This window comes from Labrus mixtus, chromosome 16, assembly GCF_963584025.1.
Source record: "Labrus mixtus chromosome 16, fLabMix1.1, whole genome shotgun sequence".
Lineage (NCBI taxonomy): Eukaryota > Metazoa > Chordata > Actinopteri > Labriformes > Labridae > Labrus > Labrus mixtus.
In genome coordinates this window covers 1,183,417-1,198,981 of record NC_083627.1, presented here as the reverse complement: position 1 = coordinate 1,198,981, position 15,565 = coordinate 1,183,417, and the positions used below count along the sequence as shown (strand labels likewise).

At 40.3% G+C, this 15,565-nt stretch overlaps 4 protein-coding genes across 4 annotated transcripts in view; 2 read left to right on the top strand and 2 right to left on the bottom strand.

The window, feature by feature from the left end:
- Positions 1–15,565, top strand: part of LOC132991123 (uncharacterized) — a 46,669-nt gene that overhangs the window by 19,060 nt on the left and 12,044 nt on the right. The window lies entirely within an intron of this gene.
- Positions 2,770–4,959, bottom strand: LOC132991126 (uncharacterized). The gene is made up of 6 exons (XM_061059758.1): positions 4,765–4,959; positions 4,493–4,638; positions 4,060–4,124; positions 3,183–3,344; positions 2,995–3,099; positions 2,770–2,899 (listed from the first exon to the last, which is right to left on the bottom strand). The coding sequence occupies exons 1-6, from the start codon at positions 4,876–4,878 to the stop codon at positions 2,871–2,873; spliced, it is 621 nt and encodes a 206-aa protein (XP_060915741.1). The 5' UTR covers positions 4,879–4,959; the 3' UTR covers positions 2,770–2,870.
- On the top strand, positions 6,280–8,613 carry LOC132991124 (uncharacterized). The gene is made up of 6 exons (XM_061059756.1): positions 6,280–6,457; positions 6,743–6,888; positions 7,554–7,618; positions 8,071–8,232; positions 8,316–8,420; positions 8,512–8,613. The coding sequence occupies exons 1-6, from the start codon at positions 6,344–6,346 to the stop codon at positions 8,553–8,555; spliced, it is 636 nt and encodes a 211-aa protein (XP_060915739.1). The 5' UTR covers positions 6,280–6,343; the 3' UTR covers positions 8,556–8,613.
- LOC132991129 (uncharacterized) lies at positions 12,371–15,349 on the bottom strand. The gene is made up of 6 exons (XM_061059762.1): positions 15,162–15,349; positions 14,344–14,489; positions 13,802–13,866; positions 12,785–12,946; positions 12,600–12,704; positions 12,371–12,505 (listed from the first exon to the last, which is right to left on the bottom strand). Exons 1-6 carry the CDS (start codon positions 15,273–15,275, stop codon positions 12,480–12,482), a joined length of 618 nt encoding a protein of 205 aa, XP_060915745.1. The 5' UTR covers positions 15,276–15,349; the 3' UTR covers positions 12,371–12,479.

Below are 15,565 nucleotides of genomic sequence, written 5' to 3'. Positions count from 1 at the left end.
CGTGGCCGTGGCGTGCGTTTGAAGTCTTTTGAGCATTTTGGCAAGTTGTCAAGTAAATGCTTATCTCTCTGACATCTAGTGTTCATGCACGATACGGGACCCGTCCTGAACACGTCCGCGATACGGGACCCGTCCTGAACACGTCCGCGATACGGGACCCGCCCTGAACACGTCCACGATACGGGACCCGTCCTGAACACGTCCGCGATACGGGACCCGCCCTGAACACGTCCACGATACGGGACCCGTCCTGAACACGTCCGCGATACGGGACCCGCCCTGAACACGTCCACGATACGGGACCCGTCCTGAACACGTCCACGATACGGGACCCGTCCTGAACACGTCCGTGATACGGGACCCGCCCTGAACACGTCCACGATACGGGACCCGTCCTGAACACGTCCACGATACGGGACCCGTCCTGAACACGTCCAGGATACGGGACCCGCCCTGAACACGTCCACGATACGGGACCCGCCCTGAACACGTCCATGATACGGGGCCCGTCCTGAACACGTCCACGATACGGGACCCGTCCTGAACACGTCCACGATACGGGACCCGCCCTGAACACGTCCGTGATACGGGACCCGCCCTGAACACGTCCGCGATACGGGACCCGTCCTGAACACGTCCACGATACGGGACCCGTCCTGAACACGTCCGCGATACGGGACCCGCCCTGAACACGTCCACGATACGGGACCCGTCCTGAACACGTCCGCGATACGGGACCCGCCCTGAACACGTCCACGATACGGGACCCGTCCTGAACACGTCCACGATACGGGACCCGCCCTGAACACGTCCACGATACGGGACCCGCCCTGAACACGTCCAGGATACGGGACCCGCCCTGAACACGTCCAAGATACGGGACCCGTCTTGAACACGTCCACGATACGGGACCCGTCCTGAACACGTCCGCGATACGGGGCCCGTCCTGAACACGTCCATGATCGACATTTTTTGATTAGTCACAGCGCCACCTGTTGACAACAGGAAGTTACTGCTTCTCAATTAGCATTAGCCATTGCTACACGGTAGCTCATTTTCCACTCAAAATTGGTGTGGACCATGCTAACACCTTGGCCATACAACACTTTCAAGCTCAAATGCCTACATCCAACGCTGTCGCCATACGGACGCCTCGCTCGCCATCAAACAGGAAGTAGTTTTTTCACAGGCTTAACATAGTCGTACTGTCCCAAAACTTCATACATATAATCCTGGTAGTAAAGTCAAACATGTTATACAGTTTAAGTGAGTGGGCGTGGCTTAATGGCTCAGTGGCGCCCCCTACAATTTTTCACACATTCAGCCCCCGCAGCACGTTGAACCTACAATTCTGAATTTTACTATGCATTTCCAACATGACAAAACCTACAAAAAAGCCTCTTCAACCCACGCCCAAAACTCAACAGGAAGTCCACAAATCACATCGCTATCAAACAGGAAGTGGCTGTAACTCTTATATACTTTGCCTGATCTTCTTGAAATTACATAGGTATGATCAGGGTTGGCCTCTGAACACAGTGACACAAAACAATAATAATGTTTAACCATAGCGCCCCCTAATGCAAGGACTAAGTACTACATTATACATACTTTCTCGGATCTGCTCAAAATTTCCCAGGTATGATCAGGGTTGGTCTCTGAACACATTGACATAACAATAGTCAACTTTAACCATAGCGCCCCCTACTGCAAGGACTAAGTACTACCTCCCATATAAAATGTCACATTTTATTCAAATTTCACTTGAATGATCTCAGTACTGGCCTGATCACATCTAACCTAATACAATAATGCCATTAACATAGTGGCCCCTACTGGAAAGAGGCGGTACTGCATCTCCGATATTTTGTCTGATCTGCTTCATATTTCACAGGTATAATCAGGGTTGGCCTCTGAACACATTAACATAATAATAGTCAACTTCAACCATAGCGCTCCTTACTGTAAGGACGAAGTAGTACATCCTATATACTTTGTCTGATCTGAATGAAATTTCACATGTATAATCAGGGTTGGCCTCTGAACACAGTCACATAGCAATAACAAATTTTAACCATAGCGCCCCCTACTGCAAGGAGTAAGTACTACATCCTATATACAATGCTCAATTTCCTCCAAATTTCATAGCTATCATGACAGTGCCAGCCTGAACTGCTCTAAGTCAAAATGTTATGTGATCTTCATTATGTTGCTTATTTCAACATACCATAGTACCACTTTTACACGAATCGGACTGCACGGCCTGCTGCTTAGCCACGTTCCGCTGCTGTTGCACTCCCGCGGTCGCGACACACCCCGACATGCGCAGGGGTGCGAGGGCCCTTCATCACCGCTTGCGGTTTTAATTGTATTTGTATTTGTATTTTATTTGTAATTTGTCTTTCTCTTACCTGCCTAGGGACAACAGGTGGAAACTAGCACTTCTGCTATAATCTGGCATGTTTACAGCTGTAATTGCTGTTCATTAATATGCACTGTCCCTAACAAATAAATAAATAAATTAATTAATTAAATAAATAAATTTCATTCATCTTAGTTCAAATTTTTGGTTTTGTCACAGAGAGCTGAATGAAGACAATGAGATATAAAATATGACTCAAGTATATTTTCAAAATCTAAATCAGCTCTTTTAGCTGTGTGTGTCGCCGCTGCTCAATAACAAACGTCCTGTTGCTGTTTCCACTGCTCTGCGCTAGCCCCTTTTCCCTCAACCCCCCATCCCCACTCTGTATTTATTTTTTTAAATGGGAAAAAAACAAAGGCCACACACTTATTGTTTTTATATACTTTTTTTTCTTTATTTCAACAATTTTAGTTTGGTTCAGTTTAAGATACGACTTCATTTGTCTTCATTTTTCTTTTCCTTTTTCACACAACGCTGTAAAGAGAGAAACAAATGAATTGATTAAGTTCTGTTTGAAATCAAAAGTCTCCATTTCATTATTTAATCAGACAGGTTTGAAGGTTACTCACTGTCTTTGGGGTCATAGATGAAGTCTGGTTCTCCTGTGAAACCAAGACACCTCGCCTGCTTCATGGCATGTGCCAGTTCATGGTGCTTGATATCGTTTTCTTTAGCTGGAAACAGAAATGTAAAATAGATTAAAGTGAAGAAATGTTTCAAATATTAAAGGAGTTATTTTCTTTTCTGTTCTTCTTACCCATGAGGTAAAATGCCCGATAGCTTTCGACCTCTGCAATGGTTTTTGGCTCATCAATGTTCATAATGTGGATTAAATTATTGTTGGTTCTGCTGTCGACGGTGTAGAGCAGACATCCCTCACAGGTTGGCAGGGAATGGTACGTGCAGGTGAAGTTGGACTCTAACAGGAAAAAACAAAATCATTAAATCCCAAGCAGACATTGTTTGGCTTGCTCCTAGACTGAATTGAAGGCAGATACATTTACCTGAACTGCAGAACAGTAATGTTTACGATAGTTTCAGAGTCTACAGTCATGCTAGCAGCTCTGTTGGTCTGAGAGTAATGAGCTAAATGCTTCGATCAGTATGGTTACATGCTCCCTGTCTAACAATGTTTTATTGTAAAATAGTAGCATCCTGTATCATCATATGTTCAATTTTGAGTTTGTTTTGTACTTTTTCTTTCGTATTTGTTTTATTATTATTTTTATTTTCATTAAAATGTTTGTGAGGCTCTTGTGCCATTGAAAATCAGCCAGTGCTGTTTCATGCTGCATCATATCTGACATCACATAAACCCTTCAGGTATATTAGGCAATCGGACAATATACACAAGGTAAGATGAATCTGAAACAGGGTCTGTCCTGGTGGACTTTCCAACATGTCCTCTGACTTTAACGTCTTCATTCATCTTTGTTCCTAAACTGTCATACAGCCAAAGGCAGAGTTTTCTAAATTAGCACCCCTACAACTAGCAGCAACAAGTCCTCAAACCTAAACCTTTTTAGGAGACAAACAGTTGGAAGATGTGTTTGACATTTTTGATTGGACAAACTCATACACTGACTAACAGGACTAACATAAGCACCAGTATGATAGCAGATCAGCAGACTTACTGTCGGTTAGTGCAGAGTTGGAATGGATAGTTACAGGGTGTGATCCGTACTTGCAATGTGTAGGACTAAAATAAAAAAGAAAGGAGTAAAGATCAGTTCAGACATGTCATTCATATTCAAATATTTTGTTGAAAAAATGATTTCTATATTTTACATTCCTCTTATCATAGTGATGCAGAACCTGTGACCTATAAGCTTAGACCTCAGCCTTATAAGAAGAAGCATGTGGGACGACATTAGGCTGTTTTTTAGCCGACATCAAATCAACATAAAGAAATAACTGCAGATGGTTGTTATAGACTCCTTGTGTTAAGATATGTTTGACATCTAGAACAACTAATGTGTTCAAGGCAAATTCTCTCCTCCAATGCTTGCATATTTAAAAAGTTATGAACTATAATCATACAGCTGATATTGTACTGCTGATACTCACTGCCTGATCCCAATATCCTGAACAAATTCCTTGTGGTCTGGTGATGTCTGAATGAAGTCAATCCACTGGCTCTTGGTGGTCTTGAACAACTCTCTATGTGGTCCACTAGTAATCCAGCCCATGATGAAGATCCACCTTCCGTAACTCTGCAGACAAACAAAAAGTCAATGAGGTACACAAAAATATCAGTAATTAATTTCAACAGACCTGAATGCTGAACGTAATTTGCATTTGACTCAAACCTTAATCAGAGAGAATCAGAAGAGGCTTACCGGTTCAAAAGTTGGAAGAGGTGTGATCAAAGATCTGCATTCATCGACGGTCTGAGCCGAGCTGCTCAGGAACAACCCAGCCACCAGGAAAAGACTGCTGAACAACAGATTCATGATGCTACAAATGGTTAGCTTCAGTTTACAACTTGAAGAAAAACAACAAGCAGGAAGCTCTGACAAAGCTGAATGACTGATCCTCACAGAGCCACTCAGTCTTTATAGAAGTTGCTTATGGCAGAGTTCCAAGTGTCCTGCCTTTTTGAATCTTTATGTTATAGGAATTTTAAATAAATAATTATTATCTTTATTCCTTGGAGTTGGTCAGACAATATTTGACTTCAACCTTGTCCAAATAGGGTGTCCTGTGTTTATAGGATTCCTAAGGACACTTCAGTTTGCACATCAACCATTACATATGTGTTGACTTCTCCTTGGCTGCCCCAAAACACAAATACACAGAGAATATGTACCGTTAAAATTAAATAAAACTTTACCATGAACTCTGTGGTGGTCGGGTTAAAAAAGGTGACGGACAACTTCTCCAAGTAAGCTCCAACAAGCCTCTGATTAGCAGCTCGTTAGCTGACTGAAGCCTGGCTCACACTAAAACGTTTTTAACATCCTTCAAACAAAAACATAATGTAGAAAATGTGGGAGATCAAAAACATTTACATAAATAATGATAGATTAAACAGTTTTGTACCTATAATGTGTGGAGAGCAATGATATGACCAGAACTGTACACCACAAACTAACAGATTATATTCATGGCCAACCAGAGTCCAAATATGAAAGTTGGGAATCTCGCAAAATGTCTCTACACATTTTCTGCACGGTGTAACTCCACTTTAGAGTAAACTAAATTGCTAAGAATGGTTGTTGATTGTTTTTTGGACTACTTTTACCGACAGTATCTACTATGGGAGGTAGAGCCTTCAGTTATCAGGCTCCTCTCCTTTGGAATCCAGAGCTCCCTTGTCTCGTTGGTTCCTCTGGATCATTGGTGTGGACGGCATGCTGACATGCGCCCCTGCGACTCTAACTGCTACAACTATTAATATCAGCCTAACATCTCCTTTAACATCTATAATTAACAGATGTTTCATCATCATTGCAGTTGCTAAAGTTAATATTAGACTAATCTGGCTCTTATCACGCTTAGCTGTTGTTGCTAATTTTATCTAATAATAATAATAATCTTATCTTATCTTATCTTATCTAAACTACATATTCTCTGTGTATTTGTGTTTTGGGGTGGCAAAGGACAAGTCAACACATATGTAATGTTTGATGTGCAAACTGAAGTGTCCTTAGGAATCCTATAAACACAGGACACCCTATTTGGACAAGGTTGAAGTCAAATATTGTCTGACCAACTCCAAGGAATAAAGATAATAATTATTTATTTAAAATTCCTATAACATAAAGATTCAAAAAGCCAGGACACTTGGAACTCTGCCATAAGCAACTTCTATAAAGACTGAGTGGCTCTGTGAGGATCAGTCATTCAGCTTTGTCAGAGCTTCCTGCTTGTTGTTTTTCTTCAAGTTGTAAACTGAAGCTAACCATTTGTAGCATCATGAATCTGTGGTTCAGCAGTCTTTTCCTGGTGGCTGGGTTGTTCCTGAGCTGCTCGGCTCAAACAGTTGAGGAGTGCAGACCTCTGATAACACCTCTTCCAACTTTTGAACCGGTAAGCCGCCTCTGCTTCTCTCCTGGGTCTTTAGGTTAGCATTAGTATGAATGATTTTTAGCAGCTTTTTAGGTACCGTTTTCAGTTTTGCATAAGGCTGATGTATAAGATTGAATACTTTGGGCTCAGATACTTTCCCCTGAGACTGACATTTTTGACGTTTGATAGTCAGTGATACCCCTGATTAAGGTTTGAGCAAATTGCAAATTAAGTTCACCATTCAGGTCTGTTGAGATTAATTACTGATATTTTTGTGTACCTCATTGACTTTTTGTTTGTCTGCAGAGTTACGGAAGGTGGATCTTCATCATGGGCTGGATTACTAGTGGACCACATAGAGAGTTGTTCAAGACCACCAAGAGCCAGTGGATTGACTTCATTCAGACATCACCAGACCACAAGGAATTTGTTCAGGATATTGGGATCAGGCAGTGAGTAGCAGCAGTGCAAATATATCATATATTCATGTAAATGGATAAACATAGAGGAAAGAATCCCCCTAAAACACATTTAACAAACGTTGGTCACATTTTTGTGTCTATACTACTCCATGCTGAATTTGTAATCATTCCAACCAGATTTACTGCTCTACAGATGTTACCAAACAACACCTGAGATACATCCTTTAAGGCACATCAATTTACCTCTTGCTTTTCTGGGTCAGTTACGACCAAAATGGAGATTGCCATCCAAGCATGGTATACTGCCTAAAATGTATAGTTGTTACTTCAAACATTAGTTGAAATCAGACAATTTGCCTTTCAGATCAAGTCTTTGAAGAAACAGTATGTCCTAGATTTCAACCAGAACTAAACACAAGGAGCCAATAATAACATGCCACCATTATTATTTTTAAATCATTAATTCTTGAAAGCAAACAAGTGTTGACTTCATGGCTTCATGCATGCTTTCGTGCTAAAAGACTGAGGCACGAGTTAACAGGTCACAAGAACAACATCACTGTAATAAGAAGACAATTGTCAGGGGATAGATTTTTACATTGATTTGGTGAAGATGGACTGTTGAGAACAGACTCATTATTGTTACTTTACTTTTTGGTGTCTGAACTTGTCTTTTCTCCTTTATTTGTTCTCAGTACTACATATTGCAAGTATGGATCACACCCTGTAACTGTTCATTCCAACCTTGCAGCTACTGACAGTAAGTCACCTGATCTGTTTTGGTTATGGAGCTTGTCAATGTTAGTTCTGTTAATCAGTGAATCTGAGTTTGTCCAAATAAAAGGCCCAGAGAAACCACCTCTTTAAACCTATATTTACCTTATAGGTGAGTGGCTATCTCAGTTTGCTGAAATCATTATATTATATGAGAAACATAAATATTAAACATTGTTTGTTAGCATGATAAAAATCTGAACTTAGTTTGTCAACCTGAAGAACAATATTCCAGCATGTTAGCGTTGTACCTTTGAGCACATTACCGTACTGATCATAGCATTTATCTCACTCAGCCCAACAGAGCTGCTAGCATGGCTCTAAAACTATCATAAAAACTCCTCTTCTTCTGGTCAAGTAAATGTATCCACCTTCATTTGAGTCTGGGAGCGATGTCTGCTTCCGATGTAAATGTTTTTTTTTCTTTTTTTCTTTTAGAGTCCAGCTTCACCTGCACGTACCATTCCCTGCCAACCTGTGAGGGATGTCTGCTCTACACCGTCGACAGCAGAACCAACAATAATTTAATCCACATTATGAACATCACTGAACCCCAAACCATTGCAGAGGTCGAAAGCTATCGGGCGTTTTACTTGATGGGTAGGAATAACCAGATTCATTATAACTTCTTTGATTTGTTAAACATTTCTTCATTTTAATCTATTTTACATTTCTGTTTCCAGCTAAAGAAAATCATGTCAAGCACCATGAACTGGTACATGCCATGAAGCAGGCGAGGTGTCTTGGTTTCACAGGAGAACCAGACTTCATCTATGACCCCAGGGACAGTGAGTAACCTTCAAACCTGTCTGATTAAATAAATGTAGAAGTGTGATTTCAGACAGAATTTAATCAATTCATTTTTCTTTCTCTTTACAGCGTTGTGTGAAAAAGGAAAAGATGTTTCAGATGAAGACGACTGACGTTCTATAACTGAACCAAAATGAAATTGTGGAAGTAAAGAATTGTGACTTGAAACATTAAATGTGTGGCCTTCCTTTTTTTCAAATCTAATAAATACATTAAGAGTGGGGATGGGGGTTTATGTTAATGGTATGTTGCACACAGATGTAGTAAGTCCTAAGGCAAATTAATACTGTAATACACTTTAGCCAGCAATATTACACACACATCTGATAAACAACAACATTTAAACGACACATGAGAGTGAACACTGTTATGATCTTAAAGGTTTTTAAGTGGACCCAAAAGCAGGACCGGAAAACAGGGTAGTGGTTAAAGGGGAATTTATTGAAGTGAGGCCGGTGAAGGCTGGTGAGGCTTGAATGAGAGGCTGGAGTTCGTTGGTTGGAGGCACTGGGGGAAAAAATAGGACAAGGGAATAATTAGTTAATTGACAGGTAATCCAAAGCACAAAAAAGTCTTACTGATTCTGAACCGCCGATCTTCCACGGTGTAGGCGGAAATAATCTGGCAGTTTGAGAGAGGTGAACCAGGGTATAAATGCTGCAGCCGGTGATTACAGATGACGAACAGGTGAGTGATTGCAGAGAGCTCCAGCAGCCAATAAGCCACACCCAGCCTCTGAAAGAAAAAAAAAACACAAGCACCAAACCAAAAGCAGACAAGGACAAATACACAGAAATCTCCAATCACCACAGAACACAGCACAATCACACAAAAAGCTCACTTGAAAAGGTGAGTCTTTAGCAGTGATTAGACTATGGATGGGCCTGTGAAGTCTTGAATATGTGAGGAGAGTGAATCCCAGAGGGAGGGTCGGCTATGGAGAAGGCTCTGTCCCCTCAGGTTCAGGGGTTTCTGAAGTCTTAACATAACGTTGGAGAGAGGAGGCATGTCAAGTTATGAGATTGCCTCCCTCTCGATCAGTCTGAATTGATTTTTTGAATCACAGAGGAACTTTAGGAATTTGAACAAAAAATTACCTTTGGCACAATTTCACATTTCAGATGTTAAGCTAACTAACAAGAATAACTGTTAAAAGCAGAGCAGTATCTAAACACAATATCACATTCTTTAACTTGAGCATTTGAAGGTACGCCTTCAGGTTGGTTTTGCGATCATTAACCAGAACAGTAACATTACATGTGGTATACAAGTAAATATATTTAAAATAAACCTGCATTCACTCAATTAATAATTATTTGTATAGAGCCAATTCATAACAAGAGTTATCTCGAGACGCTTCACAAAACAGCATATGGGATAATATGCTGGAGTTCCTGTTGTCTACATTTCCTTGTTGCTGAGGTGGGGTTGGAGCAGGCCGTGCATGAATGAGGATGGCGGTGGTTGTGGGTGGTGTTAGCTGAGCGATGGGTGTTGTTGATGGCACAGTCCGATGGTGGAGGCTGGGCATCGGGCGGTGATTGAGGGACGACACGGTCCGATGGTAGTGGCTGGGTGTCGGGGAAGTCGGGTGGCAGTAGTGCCAGGTCACCTCACTGAAGGTTGGGGGAGCTCCGTCTACTCCTACTGGGCTGCATTCATGCAATTGTTCCATATTAATATATGGATGGATGGATGAGTGATATACAAACAACCAGGCCGTCCCACTGCTTCGATGGGCTCTGACATCGCTTAGAGAACTGACCAATGGTTGTATGCACTTGACTCTGGGTAACCCTAATCTTGATTCGCTTGAGTTGGTTGTGAGTAACCAGGACCCTTGTCAGGGGACTAAAGTTAAACAAGACGTTTCCCTCTGTTCAGTCTCCTGGTTTGGGGTTTAGAGGCGTATTGCTCCTTCTAATTCCAGCAGCGAAGTGTTTATAGATCAGTCTTTTTCGCAGTGATTGTGGAATTGACGTTATATTAGCTGTATCTCTGCATCTTTTATATCTCCTTCTTCCTTTAACCAGCTGTTTCTTTTCATGTCTGTTCTCAGGTATAACACAGATTAAGCCCTGATCTTTAGGGATTCTTTCTCCTGGCTGGCTTAGATACCTGTACTGTATATTGGGAAGGGGAAACTTGTCATTTTGGTGTCAATAGGCTCATTGATATGTATAGTTAAGTATCATCTGGATAACAATTAAAATGTATGGAGTATTTCCTCATAATAAGGCAAAATATACTGTACAAGGTCAATAGAATCAGTCAAAGAAATACACCTTGTGGCTCAACATGGCTAACTCTGGGTTTGCATTAACAAGTGAGATCGATCTGATAAATAGGATTAAAACCAACTTAAACTAAAATTATGAGACTTCAAAAATTGTGAGGTGAGAAATTACTTACATAAAAACAACTGGCTGGAGACATTTGCAGAATAATATTGATCCTTTTAAAGGTGAACTAAAAAAATACCTAATCAGTTTGGCTTTTATGTCGGTTTTGTAAGTTTTGTAAAGAGGAATGGTCCAAAATTCCTCCTGACCGTTGTGCAGGTCTGATCTGTAACTACAGGAAACGTTTGGTTGAGGTTATTGCTGCCAAAGGAGGGTCAACCAGTTATTAAATCCAAGGGTTCACATACTTTTTCCACCATGCACTGTGAATGTTTACATGTTGTGTTCAATAAAAACATGAAAACATATAATAGTTTGTGTGGTATTAGTTTAAGCAGACTGTGTTTGTCTATTGTTGTGACTTAGATGACGATCAGAACACATTTTATGGCCAATTTATGCAGAAAACTAGTAAATTCCGAAGGGTTCACATACTTTTTTCCTGCAACTGTATAAAAAAAGCTTGGTTGATGATTTTTGATTGATATTTTCTCAATATCCCGTCATGTTAGTGTACCTCTTGTGTACCAAATGTTTTTTGGCTTCTCACCATGTATTTGCCTGCTTTGCCCCCCTCTGTGTGTCACAAATGCACGTTGTCTAAAACCTGATTTGTATTTCTGTGTCAAATCTATTCCATAGCATACACCTTAGATTTGTGTCACCCTGTACCTACTTTTGATGTCTTGTGTGAAACATTTCGAATTAGCTTGTTTCACAAGTGTGCAAATTAAATAATAACAATAAAATTGCATCGTCTTATGCAGAACCCAACATATGTAGCCTGATTTGCACCTCCTCAAAAATGAAACTTCAAGACCTGTGATTGGTCAACATTTTCCTCTGGGGCACGTGTAAACACCTAGATACTGATTCTTAATATGACCAGAAGATAAATAGATGTTTTTTTAAATCATGGACCTCTGTGTTTCTAACTGACTTAACAATGCTATCGAGCTGAACATTCCCTCTACTCCCATGTCTCTTCTCTTCTGTGCAACAATTCCAGTATATTCAACTGCTGCTTAATATTTATCATCTCCAACTCAAACATAGCAGCGTAGGCCCCTACAGTGCAGTCATAGCAGAAGTATAAACAAGGCTTAAGGGGTAGGCATCACAGCAGTATGTGTGTCTTACTACAGTGCAGTTGCACTCAGAGACCTTTGGTCAGCGCTATAGCATAACGAAGCAAATTTTAACATATCCTTACTTCAAAGTGAGCTGTGCTAAAGTGCATTAGTGCCCAGAGTTTGTGCCATTTAAGTTGCAAAATGGGGTTGGACAGGCCCTGATGTAGCTGTGCCTTGTCCTTTAAACTTTACCCTATAAATTAATAAATATGTTAATATATTTTCAAAATGTAATTCAGCTCTATTAGCTGGCTGCACAATAACTTCCTTCCTAACTAAACACTAACTAAACTGTGCTGTTACCACTGTATGCACCAGTACCTTTCATCAGCCCCCACCCTAACCTGATTTTTTTTTTTTTTCGATTTAAAAAAACAAAACAAAGGCAACACCTTTATGTTTCAAGTCAGATTTTTTTTATTTACATTGCTAATGTCAGTTCGAAACAAATTTCAAGGGAGTTTATATCTTTTGCTGAAGATCCCCTTCAATCATCTCCATCCTAATCTTTCTTCTTGTCACAGAGAGCTGCAAAGGCAAAGAGAGTGATACAAATCAGTTCTGTCTGAAATCACACTTCTACATTTCATTATTTAAAAAGACAGGTTTGGACATTACTCACTGTCTTTGGGGTCATAGATGAAGTCTGGCTCTCCTGTGAAACCAAGACACCTCGCCTGCTTCATGGCATGTGCCAGTTCGTGGTGCTTGATATGATTTTCTTTAGCTGGGTAAATTTTTTAAAAATACATTAAAGAAAGAATGTTTCACATATCAAAGAAATTATTGTCGATCTGTTTTTCCTACCCATCAAGTAAAATGCCCGATAGCTTTCGACCTCTGCAATGGTTTGGGGTTCAGTGATGTTCATAATGTGGATTAAATTATTGTTGGTTCTGCTGTCGACGGTGTAGAGCAGACATCCCTCACAGGTTGGCAGGGAATGGTACGTGCAGGTGAAGCTGGACTCTAAAAGAAAAAAAGAAAAAAAAACATTTACATCGGAAGCAGACATCGCTCCCAGACTCAAATGAAGGTGGATACATTTACTTGACCAGAAGAAGAGGAGTTTTTATGATAGTTTTAGAGCCATGCTAGCAGCTCTGTTGGGCTGAGTGAGATAAATGCTATGATCAGTACGGTAATGTGCTCAAAGGTACAATGCTAACATGCTGGAATATTGTTCTTCAGGTTGACAAACTAAGTTCAGATTTTTATCATGCTAACAACTAATCTGTATTTATATAAAGCCAATTCATGCCAAATGCTATCTCAAGACACTTTACAAAAGGAGCAGGTCTAGACCTTACTCTTTGTTATATTATTTACAAAAACATTAATCCTTCATGAGCACAGCACTAAGCAACATTTAACAAAGTTACAAGGGAAGGAAAAACTTCCCCAAAGAGGAAGCAACCGGCATTTCAGTCTCTAAAGGAACAACCTTCCTGATTGGCTCCATGTTATAAAATAAGGTGATTTTAGGAACAAACATATCTGTCTCGTATCAAAATTTCAGAAGCATGTAAAAATGGCGAGCTAGACTACAAAGCAGGGTTAAACACATTCAGTCCTTTTATTGACTGTTGGGAATTGTTAAGTGTGCTTTCGTAAATCTGAAGTAAAGTGTGTTCTTCCTTCTGTTTTACAATGTTTTAGGAATGACTCTTTAGACAGTGAAATTTTCTCACTGTGATTGGGTGAGGCACCAAGGGTGTTTCTCTGTTGAATCATTTGTGCGTCTTGTTTGGACAAACTCAAATTCACAGATTAACAGAACTAACATTGACAAGCTCCATAACCAAAACAGATCAGGTGACTTACTGTCAGTAGCTGCAAGGTTGGAATGAACAGTTACAGGGTGCGATCCATACTTGCAATATGTAGTACTGAGAACAAATAAAGGAGAAAAGACAAGTTCAGACATGTCATTGTTGAAGAGAATATGTTGAATGAAAACCATGTTTAAGAATGGAACTGTTAAAAGTGAGAGTAACGGGCTGTGCATACTTTTGACAAACACCATAATGCATTTTGTCTTGTTTTTTTTCCTGTCCTGTTATGCCTTGCAGCAAAACCAACCGCACTTCGGGGTGAAATAAAGTTGAAGTTGAGTTAAGTTGAGCTTGAAATAACAATTGTGAGTCTGTCCTCAACAGTCCATCCTTACCAACAAATGTAAAAGTCTATTCCCCAACAATTGTCTTCTTATGATAGTGATGTTGTTCTTGTCTCGATAGAATTATTAAGACTAAAACATGACAAAAATGTGAGCAACCTTAGTTTATTGAGTTTTAGGGGGATTCTTTCCTCTATGTTTACTCATTTAAATTATTATATGATATATTTGCACTGCTGATACTCACTGCCTGATCCCAATATCCTGAACAAATTGCTTGTCATTTGGTGATGTCTGAATGAAGTCAATCCACTGGCTCTTGGTGGTCTTGAACAACTCTCTATGTGGTCCACTAGTAATCCAGCCCATGATGAAGATCCACCTTCCGTAACTCTGCAGACAAACATTAAGTCAATGAGGTACAAACTTTTATCAGGCGTAGCACTGGGTATCAAATTTTGGATCAAGATTGTAATATATCAACTCATTTTTCAATCATATGGTTCATCTTTCTTAATACCCGAGCCCCCCTAGACGAGGCCAACCCTCTTCTAAAGGTTTTGCAGAACATTGTATTTCGATTCCTCAATTTTGGGTATGTGAGTTTGCAGTTCAACTTAGGTATTGCACAAGAAACAGTACCTAACCGAATTTCCCTCTGGGATTAATAAAGTATTTCTGATTCTGATTCTGAAAACACATTTTACACTAACCAGAAGAACTTTCTGAAAAGAGTTGTGGAAGTGAAAAAAGCCTTTATGTGTAACCTCGAAACCAACGTGTTTGCTTATTAAGTAGCACATGTTAAGAATAGCTTAACACATAGACCTAAATAAGAGAGAAACAACATCTGAATAAGATTTAGTAATAGATTCAATGTCAGTTGTTGAAAACCACAGCTTCACACTTACTGGAAGAAAATGATAATGTATTTAAATTTTAGGGAGAATCATTTCTGAGCTCCAGGTAATTCATCTCATGTATCACTATTATGCAAAACTGAAAAGGGTTCCTAAAAGGTTGTTGCTAACGTAAAGAACCAGGAGAGAAGCAGAGGCGGCTTACCGGTTCAAAAGTTGGAAGAGGTGTTATCAAAGGTCTGCATTCCTCAACTGTTTGAGCCGAGCTGCTCAGGAACAACCCAGCCACCAGGAAAAGACTGCTGAACCACAGATTCATGATGCTACAAATGGTTAGCTTGACTGGAAGAGAACACCAAGAAAGCTTTTATCTGACAAAGCTGAATGACTGATCCTCACAGATTCACTCAGTCTTTATAGAAGTTGCTTATGGCGGAGTTCCAAGTGTCCTGCCTTTTTGGACTCTTGGGAATTTCTAGCCCACCTTGTCCCCTTTCACTTTAAGGGTTCTAGGGTGTCCTGTGTTTGTGGGATTCCTAAGGACACTTCAGTTTGCACATCAAACATTACATATGTGTTGACTTTTCCTGAGCTGCCCCAAAACACAAA